The following is a 15337-nucleotide window of genomic DNA, read 5'->3' on the forward strand; positions in this document are numbered from 1 at the left end:
ACCCTCCATAGTCCCTCAGTGACAAGGGTCACCAGGCACCACTGTGCCCTAGCCGGCGGAACTGGGAGTGCCACAGCACCGCGCTACCAACTAGTTTTAAAACTCCGGCCTTCTTGCACCATCTGTCCCTTCGGAATTCCCTTGACGCCTGCTGCTTGGAGAATGTTTATACTATAAAATGCTTCACAATTTTCCTTATAACTGTCTTATTCAGCCTGCTTATCGTTCTTCAGCCCGAAAAAGCCACCGTAAGACCGTTTACTCTCCACCTGCTTGCACCGCCACCATCTTCACTCCTTTCTTCGAACAGCTCTTGACTAGAACAATCTTCCCACAAGTACCATCCTTCATACAAGCCCGGAACATTTCAAGAAAGCCATAGAGACATTATTTTATTAACACCAGGTTGTTTGCCCACGTCTCATGTAAAGCACTCACCCAAGGGCCTTTGAAATATCTGAAATACATAAATAAATAAATGGTTGCCATGGTATAGCCGCACTAAGAGACCCTTCTACACAGGAGGTCTCAGACGCACAGTGCTGCTCAGTTCTGTCTTCTTTTTACGATCTGTTACGCAGGCTTTAGATTGCCGCACATTGTTCCTTCATTCGTGGCACACTACTTTGTTGTTTATTGAAGGAGTAGTGGCGCACTTTAGTAAAAGTAATTTCGAAATGAATTTTTTACTTTTGCTGGGAAAAAACTACCAAAAAGTAATTCATTACATCACTAAATTACCAAGCCAACAATGTAGTTCATTCATTACAAATTACAAGGAAAAGTAATTACAATAAGGTATTTTCACTGCTGTAATTTAATTACTGCTGTGACTGAATGGGACAGAGCAATCAAAAATAGTTTATATAAAATAAAGCCAAAAATAGGTGGGTACACTACAAACGAATTAGATTTGAAGAACTAGCTCTATGCGCGCGGATCATAGGTCAAACATTTTCACCACATTCATATCTTTTAACAAGTTTTACAGCACCACACTGCTCGAGATGCGGTGACCGAATTACGATGATTTATGTTTTAATTACATACCCGAGGATTTCACAGGAAATCAGGCGTCATTTTCCATACTACCAAAATAAACACATCAATCCATCTTTCTACGTGGCAAACCTATGTTCTTCTTAGTAAGAGGTTTTAAATTTTGTATTCAAAGTAGATATTTTGTACGCAATTTCGTATTAAGCCTTTTCAAACATGTAAATGTCTTTTACTTTTTGCAGCCTACTGTACATTATTTTATGCCCTATATACCACTGTCCTGTACTGCAGCCCGTTGCTCTTTCCTAGTGGCTGAGCTTTCTTTGATTGCAGCATCAGGTGCCCGGCTTTTGCTTGAAAAGAAATGTTATTGAGATTTCTCAGCTTGTTGAAGCTTGTAAATTCACCATTTTAATTTTGGCAGCCTAATATATATAGCGAGTAAATGTTTATGTCATATGAACCAGAGTGTGTAGATATTATACACCGCCATTGAACATTTGGACCTTATACACAATTGTGTTAATCACATCAAACATCACATAGAGCACATTTTTGAACCTGTGCTTACCTTTTGCCTTATGTTTGGCGCTCGTCGGCCCCAACATGCCCTTACTCCAATAAAATCAATTCATCATCATGCAGCACTAAAAAATGAATCTTGTTATAAACCATTAGATTGGAACTATTTTAGTTTTACCATCATTTTGGTCCGCAGGACTGTAGTGGCAGGGTTTATTTTCGAGCAAGATTTCATTAGTTGACTCAGTAATGTACATATGTAATGAGATGGGCACTTTAAAATGGCATATAATTTTTGTGCAGAGGATAACTCTAAGGACATGAATTGTATTGTATTGTATTGGGGTTTTATGGCGCATAAGCAACTGAGGCTATCATGCGCCAAGAGCAAGGTTAAAATCTGTTCTTATTTGAAAAGGGGAAGAAGGTTCGTTTAAGTTTACAGTTTATTCAGAACGTCTGCTTCTTTTAAAAAACTAAGAACACATGTTAAGTTTATTATTGCTCTTTCTCCTAAAAGTAATTTGGGATGGAAAGGGATGGCATGATCATAAAAAATAGTGAAATGCTTTCTCCGTAGTGTCTCTAGTTTTGGGCATGCAATCAGGATGTGGTTGACTGTGAGTACTTCTCCGCATTCTCCACACGTAGGCTTATCTTGTTTCATTAGTAGAAAATTATGTGTGAGATGTGTGTGCCCGATACGCAGACGGCATACTGTAACCTCCATGAAGCGTTCCTGATGAGTGCTTGTTTCCCATTCTTCTATTATAGGCTTTACGAGGTGCAATTTATTACTTTCCTGGTTATTCCATATAGACTGCCATATATCCTTTTGTTTTCGTTTAATTAACTTTATGCAATCCTTATAAGGTATGTTTACTTTCTCTATTTCTTTCCCGCCTGCTTGAGCAGCACACGCGTCCGCTCTCTCATTTCCTTCAATGCCCATGTGGCTTGGAACCCAACAGAATATTATGTTATGTCCTTGGGCTGATATCTTTATTACACCGTGTATTATGTTACCGAGTAATGGCATGACTGCATTTCTGGAGTTTAGAGCTGTGAGCACACTCAGTGAATCTGTATAGATAACACTGTTCTCAGTACCCTCGTACACAATTTTTGCTACAGCTACCCGGACAGCATAACACTCGGCTGCAAATACTGATGCACATTGAGGAAGTCGAATAATTTTTTCGGAGTTCCGATCCACTACAGCGCAGCCCCCATAGAAGGCAGTTTTTGATCCGTCTGTGTAAAACTCTGTGCATTTGCTGTATTTCTCTTTTAGTGCGTGATATTCTTGTAATATATGTTCTGTAGGAGTTTCGCTCTTTTTGAACTGTGTAAGAGTGAGGTCACAGACTGTTGGAAAGTTGTACCATGGGGCCAGGGGCCTATTTTCTTGAGCGACATCAGGCAAGGTGTCCAGAATATGGAGCTCACGGCAAATGTCTTCAAATCGCATTATCAATGGTCTTGTTGTCTGAGGCTTATTTGAGAATATTGTTCGGGAGGGGCAAGTTGTGACAATCGGGTAACAGATGTGTTTTTTCCGTGTCCTTATTTTGAGGACATATGCGCATGTAAGTAAAGCTCGTCTATCTTTCAGAGAAGGCTCGTTAGTTTCAACATAGAGGCTATGCACAGGAGACGTTCTGTATGCACCACAAGCAAGGCGGAGGCCTAAGTTATGCACTGGGTCTAATTTCTTTAAATATGATTGCCTAGCTGATCCATAAACTATGCTTCCATAGTCCAAGGAGGAGCGCACAACGGAGCGATATATATGCAAAAGGCATGCCCTATCAGATCCCCAATGTTTGCGTGAAAGGACTTTTAGGATGTTTAGGGATTTGGAGGCTTTCTTCTTTAGTGCTTGTATGTGAGGGAGAAAAGTGAGTTTTTTGTCAAAAGTAATGCCCAAGAATTTATGGTTATTGTTTATGGGCAATTTGATTTCATTTAGGTGTAAGGTAGGATTGGGCTGTATGCCTCGTTTGAGCGAGAACATAACTGCCAATGTTTTCTGCGGAGAAAATTTAAACCCATTTTCACTGGCCCATTTTGTTAGCTTATTTATTGTTAATTGGATCTGTCTCTCACATGTGGACATGTTGCATGACGTGTAGGCTATTTGAAGGTCGTCCACATAGAGTGAATACATTATGGAATTTGGTATTACTTTACTAGTCGAATTCATTTTTACTACGAAAAGTGTGGTGCTTAAAATGCACCCTTGGGGCACACCATTCTCCTGCAGGAAGGTTCTTGATAAAGTGGTCCCAAGACGTACTTGAAACGACCGATTTGACAAAAAGTCACTTAAAACCTTTAGCATTCTGCCACATATGCCTAGATCTGCTAGGTCGCGCAATATCCCATACCTCCAAGCCGTATCATATGCTTTCTCAGGGTCAAAGAAAACGGCAAGGCAATGCTGTCGGTGTATAAAAGCCTCTCTGATAGTGTTTTCAAGACGTACGAGATGGTCAGTTGTTGAGCATCCTTTTTTAAAACCGCACTGATGAATGTTTAAAAGTTGATGAGATTCTAAAACAAAAGTTAGTCTGATGTTTAAAACACTTTCAAATGATTTTGCTAAACAGCTGGTGAGAGCAATGGGCCTATAACTACCAGGAGATGTCGGCTCCTTTCCGGGTTTTAAAAATGGTATGACAAACGCTTTTTTCCACGCCTCTGGCAATTTTCCTAGGACCCATATTTTGTTAAAAAAGTTTAATAGTGCCTCTATGGCAGGTTCGGATAAGTGGGCGAGCATTTTGTAGTGAATTTGGTCAGGACCAGGTGCAGTTTTTTTACCGGCAGCTAGGACATTTTTTATTTCTTGTAGTGTAATTAAGCTATTATAGGGTTCTTTTGTACCACTACTTGTAGGGAGTTTTTGTTTCTCTGCTGTGTTTTTGTGTTTTAGGAATGTTTGAGTGTAGTGTGATGAACTGGAAACTTCAGAAAAGTATTCACCTAAAATGTCGGCCTGTTCTGTTCTTGTCTGTACTCCGGGGGCTGTTAGAAGGGGAATGGTAAATGGAGAGTAGCTGCCATTTAGCTTTCTAACCTGTTCCCACATTTGTTTTGTTGTTGTTGAGCTATTTATAGAAGTTACATAGTTTTGCCAGGAGGCTTTTTCGGCGTGGCGGCGGATGTAGCGGGCTTTTGCTCTTGCTTTTTTAAACTTGACGAAATTGTCCTGTGTTGGGTATCTGCGAAAAATTCCCCATGCTTTGTTTTGTTCTTTTTTTGCTTGTTTACATTCTTTTGAATACCAGGTTTTGTGATTTTGTTTCACCACTCCTGAGGACTGAGGAATTGCTATATGTGCTGCAGTAAGGATACAATTTGTGTAAGCATCGTTTAGTTCATCTATATTATATTTATCTAGAGTAATTTTTTCTAGGCTGGCCTTCTCTCGGAACAGTGCCCAATCGGCTAAATGCAGCTTCCAGCGTCGCGGCTTGGATGGGATGATTTGTGGTGAAGATGTTAAGCTGATTAGTATAGGTAAGTGATCACTTCCGTGTGGATTATCTAAAACGTCCCATTTAAAATCTGTAAAAATTGATGGTGAGCTGAGGGATAAATCAATACAGCTCATTTTGCCTGAACTAGATGAACAGTAGGTTGGTTTTCCGGTGTTAAGAAGACAGATATTATTACATAGTATACAATCCTCGATGATTTCGCCTCTCGTATCTGTTTTTCTACTGCCCCAAAGGATGGAATGTGCATTAAAATCTCCTACTATTAAAAATGGCTCTGGAAGCTGCTTTAAAAGGTCTTCTAATTCATAACTACTAAATTTAAGGTGCGGCTCTAAGTATATGCAGCACACAGTTATAGTTTTAAAAGCCTGTAAGGTTACCGCTATAGCTTCAAACTTAGTTTTTAGTTTGTATTCTCGAACTGCTATTCCATTTTTTACTACTATGGCAACGCCACCTGAGAGCCTGAGAGCTTGCTCTCGGTCGCGACGGAAGACTGTATAGTTTTTGAGTATGTTCTTATGTTTGGGACCTAAATTTGTCTCTTGCAAACACAAGGCTAGTGGTGAGTGAGTGGCCAATAAGTGTTTTATGTCATTTATATTAGTTAAAAGTCCTCTGCAGTTCCATTGTAAGAAAGCCATTTTGTATTAAATGAGTAGAGCAAGTTAAGTTTTGTTTTCAGGCCCTCTGATTCGGGGCTTTTCTCGTTTTTGTCTATCCAAGGAGCTGTGCCGTCCGTCTGACGTCGACGGCACAGGACTGCCTTGGCTTGTGTCCATCGCGTCTTCTGACACGCTGGACGCCCGTGCGGACCGCACAGGTGCGTTTGTATTTCCCCTCACCGCATGGTGGGAGGCCTTGAGTCTAAGGACATGAATGATTTATTCTGACGAGATATATTTGCTGAGAAGCGTTGAGTACCAAGTTGTATATCGAAAGATTATTGGTCCCATTCCACAATTTTCGGAAGGCGTGCCCCGCAAATGGGGTAGTAGATTTCGTCAATATCTCGCGGGCAATTCTGTGCATACACTTGACTGCATCCTTCAGGAACTGGTAGATTCACTGTTCTACTTGTCTGGAGTAGCCGGCAAGCTATGACGGAAAGAAAAAAAAAATCAACATTTTGGATGACTGCATACAAGGTGTGCATACATTCAAATATTTTGGTCATGTTCAATGTCTGCGCAAATATTTTATCAACCAGGAACCTCCATCATGCGATAAATGTCCGTACTGTGCCGGAATGAGTTTTCATTATTATCTTATATTGCATTTGACATTCCTAAGCGCCACATATGATATAGGCCATTAATAACAAAAAGCTTTTGCTCAATGTCGACCACATTGGGTTCATGCACATGGTTATTTCTGTCGGAGGCCATACCAACTTATCAGTGCAAATGATGTCCCGACAGAAATCATATTTGTAAGTCATACTGACTTATAAATTCTGATGGCCGTATTCACTGCCGCTCTCAAGATGCAGGCGGTTGTGTTTGCTAAACCTCTATAAGGTTAGCAGTGAACTTAACATACACTCAACCAACATATGTGCACTTCTCCCCCGCCGGGGTGGCGCAGTGGTTACGGCACTCGACTACTGTTCCCAAGGACGCGGGATCGAATCCCGGCCTCGGCGGCCGCTTTTCGATGGAGGCGAAAAGCAAGGTGCCCGTGTGTTGTGCGATGTCAGTGCACGTTAAAGAACCCCCGGTGGTCTGAATTTCCGGAGTCCTCCACTACGGCGTCTCTCATAGCCTGAGTCGCTTTAAACCCCACAAACCAAACCAAACCATATGTGCACTTCTCATTACCCATTTTCTTATAATATTTATTGTTATATCATTATTATATATTTTATAATGAAGCGTATTAAGCAATTCGCAGTACAAGTTTTACTGACGCGTTGCTGCTGCCAAAGCAGGCATTTATATGAGCGGGAGAGCTTCTTCGTCTTCGCCACTTTGTCGTCTTCATCTTAGCGTTTTCCTCTTTTCGCAAATACAACTGTCCGTCCTACAATACCTCGCGTGAAAAGACGCCATCCTGCCGGCTTAAGGCGAAGACACGATCGCGGGGTCGTAGTAGCTTTTAAGGAGATCGATGAGGACGAGTTCACGTCCTCTTCGACGGAGATCCGTGGGAGGCGTGAGAGGCTCGACAAGATAATCAACGGGTGAAGTTTGAAGTACACGATAAGGGCCCTGATATCTACTAAGAAGATTGTTCGACTGGCATGAGCTTCAAGAGGAAACCCATAGTCGCACCAAGGAGTCTTGATGATAAGCAGGCGGTAGACATGCAGAAGCGGAGCGGTTGTCTTTCTGGTGGTGCTGGTGGCGAACTGTGAGCTAATGGGCGATCTGACGGCACTCTTCGCATAGGCAGCGGCGTCAGAAATGGGGATCATTTCAGAGGCGTTGGGGCGGTAGGGGAGGATAGTGTTCATCGTACAAGAAGGTTCTCGGCGGTAAAGAAGGAAATAAAGGGAGATCCGGAAGTCGTTGGCGTGGCAGAAATATAAGCATAGGTGATAAATGGAAGTACACTGTCCCAGTTCGAGTGGCTTGAAGATACATACATTGTCATTATGTCCCCAAAGGTGTGGTTAAAGCGCTCAACCATTCCGTTTGTGCATGGTAGGACAACCTTGTGCTGTGAGCCATAACATTTGTGAAGAAAGGCTTCAACGACGTCTGATAAAAACACGCGACCACGATCACGGAGCAATTCCTGGGGGAACCGTGACGTACGTAGTATGATAATCTGATGTATGAAACCAGCAACGTCATGAGCGGTCGCAACTGTTAAACCAGCAGTTTCTACATATCGGGAAGATGGTCGATGTCAACAATAATCCACCGATTTCCTTCTGAAGAGCAGGAACGAGGCCCGTAAAGGTAAATTACAACAGGTCTGAAAGGTCGTTCTGGGCACAGTAGAGACTGCAGAGGAGCTGAAGTGTGTGGTGTTTTCTTGCGGCGCTAACAGTCGATGCAAGAGCGTACGTACTGGTAAACAAAACCAAGCGTGCCTTGCCAATAGTAGCGATGGTGCGGACGAGTAAACGTTTCCAGAAATCCAGCGTAGCCGCACTGTGGATCGCCGTAATATCTGGCGCAAATGACGGAGCAGAGATGCCAGGGATTACGAGTGAACATTTGACGTCGGGAAGATAGTTTCGGCGATAGAGAATGTTTTCGCGCAAAACAAAGGGATGTGGTTGACGTCGGAGTGCTTGAGAGAGAGGGCACAGTAACTGGTTGGCCTGAATGTCCACTATGGAATTAATGCAGGGATCCTTGCTATGCTCATGTGCCATCTTTATGGTTTTAAAGGAAAAGGGAGTGAGGCCGGTGACAGAGGGTGGTTCATGATCAGAGGACACAGGGGAGCGGGAGAAAGGATCTGTGTTGGAATGCATGCGATCAGAGCGATAATACACCCGAATATCGTGACCTGTAAACGGAAAGCCCAGCGAGCGAGGCAACTTTAAGGATCTTTCAGAGACGACCGTTAGCAGACAGCATAGTGATCAGTGATGACATCGAATGGCTGTTCGTATAAGTAAGGGCGAAATTTAGTGTTGTCCCAAGTAATCGCCAAAAAGTTCTTTTCGGTGACTGAATTGTTAGTTTCTGCTTTTGTCAGTGCTCGACTCGCGTAAGCAGCATCTTACTTGGGGAAACCAGGTTTTTGTTGAGCGAAAACGGCACCGTTTCCGATGCCGCCTGCGTCTATGTACAATTCAGTTGGAGTGCAAGGGTGAAAATCACACAGTAATGAAGGGGACGTGAGGGGACGGCGGAGCGTGCTAAAAGCTTCATTGCATGCAGGTACCTAGGCAGACAAGTTCGGGCTCCCAGTAAGGAACTGGGTCACAGGGACAAAAATATCGGCAAAGTTTCGGACAAAGCGGTGGAAGTAGGAACAAAGTCGTATGAAGCTCTGCAGTTTTTTTCATTCAGCGAGGTCTGAGAAATTCCGTCACTACACGAAGCTTAGCAGGGTTGGCCAAAACACCGTCTTTGGACACAACGTGGCCTAGTAATGTTATTTGTCGAGCACTAAACCGACAGTTTTTAAATTGAGCGGCAGACCTGCATTGGACAGACCTCGAAGAACACTCTTGAGGCAAAGAAGAGGGGATGGAAAGTTCTTCGAGAAGATGACGACGTCGTCTACGTAGCAGAGAATTATCTGCCATTTTAGCCCCGTAGGACGTTGTCCATCATGCTCTCCAAAGTGGCTGAAGCGTTGCACAAACCGAATGACATGATACTGAACTCATGCGTGTCGACGAGCTCGCTACCACAGCACATGAACGACTCATAGCGACGAGCAATTCGCTTTGAAGGAGGTGCGTGCGGTAATCGACGACCATCTCCGGATGCAGCATCCCGACCAACGCATCGCAACAGGTGAGCGCATGCACACTGTCAGGGGCCGCTCGCTGACCCGGCTGCAAAACGTAATGATCCTCTGTGAACGCATTGGATGTGTGTGGCCTGGGAAACGACGGATGCGCCACGGACTTGCCACCAGTGACTCGTGTGACGGCTGTGGTGCGGTAGAACCTCTCGAACATCTTCTACTGCACTGCGCCACGTCAGCCGAACCGCGACGTGAGTTGCTTGCGGCTTACAGTGCGAAGGAGGTAATTCCAGACTGCGTAGCTGTGCTCCTGGGGTCACCGGTAGTGCGCGCGTCCGCGAGCGAGCACACAGGAGCCTGTGTGAATATATCGAACAGGCGGCCTTGACTACCCGCCTCTTTCACCTCTCCAGATAGTGCGCGCTTTGGCCGAACGCTCCTAAAATTGACTAACTTTGAAATTTGCGGCCGCCTTCCTTTAATATTAACAATGCGTCATATTAGAGGATGTCTCCTTACAAAAATACCCGAAGCATTATTAACTGAGTAAAACATAGCCTTTAAAAGTGCAAGTTCTTTTCATACTTGCTTTTTATTGGCATAATTACCTTCTTTATTGGTGTATTTAACGTATCTTTTCTGCATTTGAGGCGAAAGGAAGGCTACGAGCAGGCGTTTCCCATTTTCAATTCCCTCACATTGGTTCCATTTTAAATTTCCTAGGAGTAAAATTTGTTTTCCGTATTCGTTACTCAAACACTGTGTCTGCGCTTAAATTTAATTCAATATTAGCGCATTTTCCTTTAAGTATTCATCGCGCCAAACTACTATTCTAGTACTTGCTTACCTCTTCCCCTTCTTCCACGACGAGAAACTAAAATGAAGCAGCCGTGTCGTTTGTCAGCGTACATCAACTTGAATGCTGCAACTTGACCCCCTGAGAAAAGCAAATTCAGAAAAAAAAATTGTTCTTGAGAAATTGTTCTACTAACAATTGTGGCACTTTAGGTCTGCCGCCAGATTGAAGGAATATAATAGGCTAGAATTTAAATGTCGCCTATGGAAATATTGTACGCCAAATAACATCTTTTATGGTTACAAGGAAGTGCATAAGAGCAGGGAAAACATTTAAATTCTTGCCTCCCCTGTTAAGTTTAGAGCAGAGACCTGTTTGAAGCAAGGAGAATTTACCTAAAGCGAAGTAAACCGTTCTATGTTTTATCACATATTGGCTTGCTCTAGAAATTTATTTAAAAGAAAATACTGCTCTAATGTGCTATTTACAGATTATTCAACTGCAAGAAGGCATGCGTGCTTACAAATGTGTTGTCACTGACAATGGCAATCACGTTCCCGGCGATAGCTTTCTTGGCAATCGGCAGCACTACTTGTGGAAGGTTGCACTGAATACGACGCTGTTGTGTGAGGATATAGTTTCTTAGCAACACTCCTGACAGTTGGTGAGTAAAATATCCAAAACATAAAAAGGCCTTTAGGCGCGAGCGCCGGGTTAGCTTAGAATAGACAGAAAAGAATTTCTCCCAGACGGTCTACAAGCGCTCATTGGTCGTAAAAACCAGGTGTTTGGCGGTGCTGATGTCTTGGCGAATGCCTTTGTAACGGGTGGACACCCGGTTGCTGTCCCAGCTGCAAAACAACAATAGCAGGAAAGACGCAACATAGGAAGTACACTAAAAAAGCCATCCATCCATGCACGTACAGACACGCACACATGGCTGAGCTTTAATCACAACAGGCAAACTGCACTCCACCACGCGGCGAGCCTCCTCTTTATCGGCTCCGAAACTGTAACCACTATTATAGGGCTTAGGCACTATATTGTAAGGCAAATACTAACAAGACACTTTTGTTTAGCGATCTCAGTGTATGTTAATGAAGCTAATGTCGAAATTTTCGGTGCCCTCCACTATGTCGTCTCTCACTGCCTGATTCGCTACTCCATCTTAAACCCCACAATAGCACAATGAAACCAATATGTCGTCCGCCATTCAAGCGGCGTGACATTCGTTGCAGACGTGGTTGGAGAGGAACCACATTGTAGGAGACACCAAAAACATGTGGGAGCGTAGCGCCCTCCGTGATCGGTGTCTAGAGTACAGGTCAGAGCAATACGATGTTGACAACTGGCGTTATCTGGCGAGGCCACTCCAATTTTTGGCGGCAGCACACGCACTAGAATCTCTACAAGATGAACAATTTTCTGGCTTTGTAATAGTGCTATTGCAGGTACTAAATAAAGAAATCAGTCGCAGTAAGCAGTGCTTCCTTTCACAATATTTTGAAGTAATATGTATAACAGCACAATATTTTTCTAATGTCTTCTGGCAGTCGTTAGCGCACCTATGGACGCTCTGTAGACTTCCTCATGGAACCTTGACCGATATTTACGGTTGAAAAGGTAGCAGTTAAACGTATTCCAAGAAGTAGCGCAAACACGACGAGAGACAGAGAGAGGACACACACAGCGCTCGTTCTCAGTCGCTGGCCTTGTGTGCGCTACGGTTTGAAAGTATGAACAAACAAGCCAAAATTTCCACATCATTAAACGTATTCCTTCAAGCTGACAAGTGAACCCCCGACATTGCCTACGGCGTCCTCGTAGGTTGTGTTTATTGTTCAGCGCCACATCCTTATCGTGATTGATTGGGCTTTGGGCTCGTCATGCAGCGACCGTCGCCAGGCTAGACCCTTCAAATGCAGTGTTTCATCTTTACCGTGACGAAAGCATTTCCGCGGACACCCGCAGTTATATGTAACGAGGTTGTCGGAGTCGGTGTACCTGCCATACCTGAATCATCTAGTCTGTCGTGGCCGCCGTGTCCCCTTGTCGCAGGAGACCAGAAAGGTTGCGAAAGGCGTTCTGCGTTTCGGCCGCAAGGAGGTTCTACTGTAGCAGAGGAGCACACACCTTGTCTCTCATCTGCTTATGTGCCCTAATGACGGGACTCCCACGGCGCTCTCCTCATATAAGATCCGCTCAGGCTCAGAGGCGGCCTTCTAGTCCAGGGACTACAACCGAAACAGGACGCGGCTGGTGAATTTCAAAAGGACGCGTTCACACCCATCTTCCTCGATGATGATTAACACTCAAGTACTGAAGGAGCACGCATGTGTTCCAGGTGGGGTGTCGGGGCCAAATTCGGCGCTACGTGTCGAGCGCTGGATTATGGAAATGTATTTCGATTTAGTCGCTGGACTAGTTTGCTTATTGTATGCACGCCAAGCACGCGCGGGTTCAGCAACGAGTTATTCCTTCTTATCGCCCTGCATTTTATTTGACAACTTGCCTCATCTTTTACTCGTGATGTTTGATTATGTTTGACACACAGCGCGACAGCAGGGCGCTGGGAAGGGGACTTAAAATTGCCCGCCTTACGAGCTTGGTAAGGTCGGTCCTTATGGAGTTGACTTCGTAGCAAAGCCATTGCAGGGCGAAAGCGCGAACCGTTAACTCTCCCTCTGCTTTGGCACAAGCCTTTCTACAGTGTAGGTTACTGTCATTTCCATCCGACGTTAAAATTAGTGATAACTTGTCAGAGGTACTTACGCTACGAAGAACACGTTGCCTGGCCGGGCAAACAGCCAGATTGATTCCCCTGTGCCAGTAATGCGGAATGCTTCACCTGTACACGCTAATGGTTGTCCTCATCTGTGGCTAGTGTTAATGGCATAACTCTCTTCCTGAGGTGCGCCAAAAGAACCTGGAGTGACATTCTTGTGCGTGCGGGGAAGACGTGCCAATTCTGCTTTAAGGCCGCGCTGAACGATGTTCCGCGTCGCATGCATATTTATAGGATGAAGGTTTAGTTGCGGTCGCGTCATTACCATTTTGTCGAGGACAACTCGTACAGTTCATTATGGGCGAGAGCATCATTTGCTTCTTGAACATGCCGGTAATCTAGGCCACGATCGGGCTATGACCCAGCAAAGTGACAGGCGACAATGCGTGGAGAGAGTCGTGGTAGCGGGCTGAACCTTGTTTTTAGCTCCCGCTGACAATGAGAGATTTCGAGTCAGCATTTCGTAAATCTCTCTTCGCAGAATCTCAAGCCAGAGTAGGGCTTTCAGGAAGCTGTCAGGTCGTTATTCAAGGTCATTCCACAGCACCCCGAAGACGCATGCGCTGCATTCATGGGGCCAAAAACTTAAAACAATGTGCATGTTGCTGCCGGCGCCACTGAACCATCCAATCGCAGAGATCCAGAAGGCCCAGACGCCGACTTTTATTACATCCTTTTTTTTTAATGCTTTATCCTCTGCTGTTTGGGATATTAATTGTTTCCTCGAAAGCTGAGCCAAACCATCCCTGCTCAGTGTGAGGTCATCGTTCTTAATTCCGAAGCAGGGCATAGCACTGTCAAGACTCTCGTCGTGGTGACCGGTCACCTAGCTTAACACCAGTTACAAACTCTTCGCCGCATTACTGGCCAGGAGGTAGCGAGGCTATCTGCAAGAGTGCGTTCGTCGATACGAGTTCTCTGCTATGCGCGGATGGTCGGTGTTCGCTACACTGACACTGAACAGGGAAGTGTTAGAGTACGCATGCACCAAACCGTTCACCAGAGCTTTGTTGCCTCAGACCAGGAGAAGGCTTTCAAAAGCGTCGAGAATGGCTTTTGCTATGCTCCACTGTTTGTTTGCCAGTAACATGATTTTTGAGCTCCTGAACACCATGGCTTACAACATGGCTTAGTACCAAGCCTTAACTGAATGGCTGCGTTGCTCGCTCTTTTCCGGTTGGACGGGAGTACCCAGGGTATCCCGCTTTCACCTGCCACCTTCCCAGTGGCACTCGAGCCACTGCTCCGTAGCTATACAGCGGACAAGCGAACTCGAGTTTTCCCTGTTGTTGGACAGGAAGCAGTTTTCTCCTCCACATATGCGGATCACATTTCTCTTTACGTGCCCAAACATGACAGCCTAATTGCTTTTCTGAGCATTTTTGTTCAGCATATGCAGCTGTATTGAGAGCGCAGTTTGGTACAATTGAAAGCGAAGCGTTGCTTTGCGGTCAGTTCTTGGGCCCGTTAGCGGCGGCAGAGAAGTTCGTTGGCACCGTGCGGACGCTGGGCGTGAAGCATGAACAAAAGCGGCGTTTTCCCCGAGAGTGGAACGAAGGTCTTGCGCGGACAACACGTGTCTGTTCAGAAGGTACGCAGTTCAATCCCAAGTTCAGCACAAAGATCGATGTCGATGAGACTCATAGGGCGCGTGTCCGAATTTTAGGCGTAATCTCTCGCAGCAACCCCGCGCAGTATAGCAATCCGACTTGCGTTTATCATTGAGACTTTGCATGGGCCGGCGGGACATCGCCAGTTGCCCATCATCACCTACACCTTCCAAAAGCAGATGAGGTCTTGATGTGCCCTGCATCCGGAGAGTGGCTCAAGTGCTTGCGCTTAGGCTGGTGGATAGACTGGTTAGACGACGCGAGCTATTGTTGAGTAACGAAGTCAACGCCGTCATGATGGTGCGCTGGTGGTAAGGCCACCGTATGTGTACCGTGCGGTCACTTGGACCAGAATAATGCAGACGCACAGCTGGAGACCGCTGTGTCAACATTGCGAGAGCGGGCAGTATGTCGACTGCTCAACGAAGTGGGCTTCGATTCGTTGAGCCACTGGGGCATTCTCCGGACGTGACAGCGCCTTGTTAGTTGGGGTGTCGTACACAGTGACCAGTGTGCAGTGTGGTGCTCCCGAGGCTATGTTACGCGTTTTTTATTCAAATTTGTCACTATGTGAACTCAGTTCAGTTCACACGTTCAGTCGTGTCCGACTCTTCGTGACCCTATTGATCATGTCACGCCACGCTTTCCGGTCTCTCACTATCTTCCTAACATCACATAACTTCATCTACAGTGACTAGAGGATGCCATATAACCATCGCGTTCGCTGCCTACCCCTTCT

General features: G+C 45.1%; 1 protein-coding gene across 1 annotated transcript in view; it reads right to left on the bottom strand.

The window, feature by feature from the left end:
• Nucleotides 1-5899: 5899 nt before the first annotated feature.
• LOC146174114 (uncharacterized) overlaps nt 5900-15337 on the bottom strand; it is a 62558-nt gene continuing 53120 nt past the window's right edge. Inside the window, exons 4-5 of the mRNA XM_084583378.1 lie at nt 10255-10344; nt 5900-6125 (exon numbers count right to left, since the gene is read on the bottom strand). Of these exons, the coding sequence (XP_084439504.1) occupies nt 5971-6125; nt 10255-10344 (245 nt within the window). The 3' untranslated portion in view covers nt 5900-5970. The remainder of the gene's footprint in view (nt 6126-10254; nt 10345-15337) is intronic.

The sequence above is a fragment of the Amblyomma maculatum genome, chromosome 11 (assembly GCF_055883805.1).
Source record: "Amblyomma maculatum isolate TAMU_Amacu chromosome 11, ASM5588380v1, whole genome shotgun sequence".
Lineage (NCBI taxonomy): Eukaryota > Metazoa > Arthropoda > Arachnida > Ixodida > Ixodidae > Amblyomma > Amblyomma maculatum.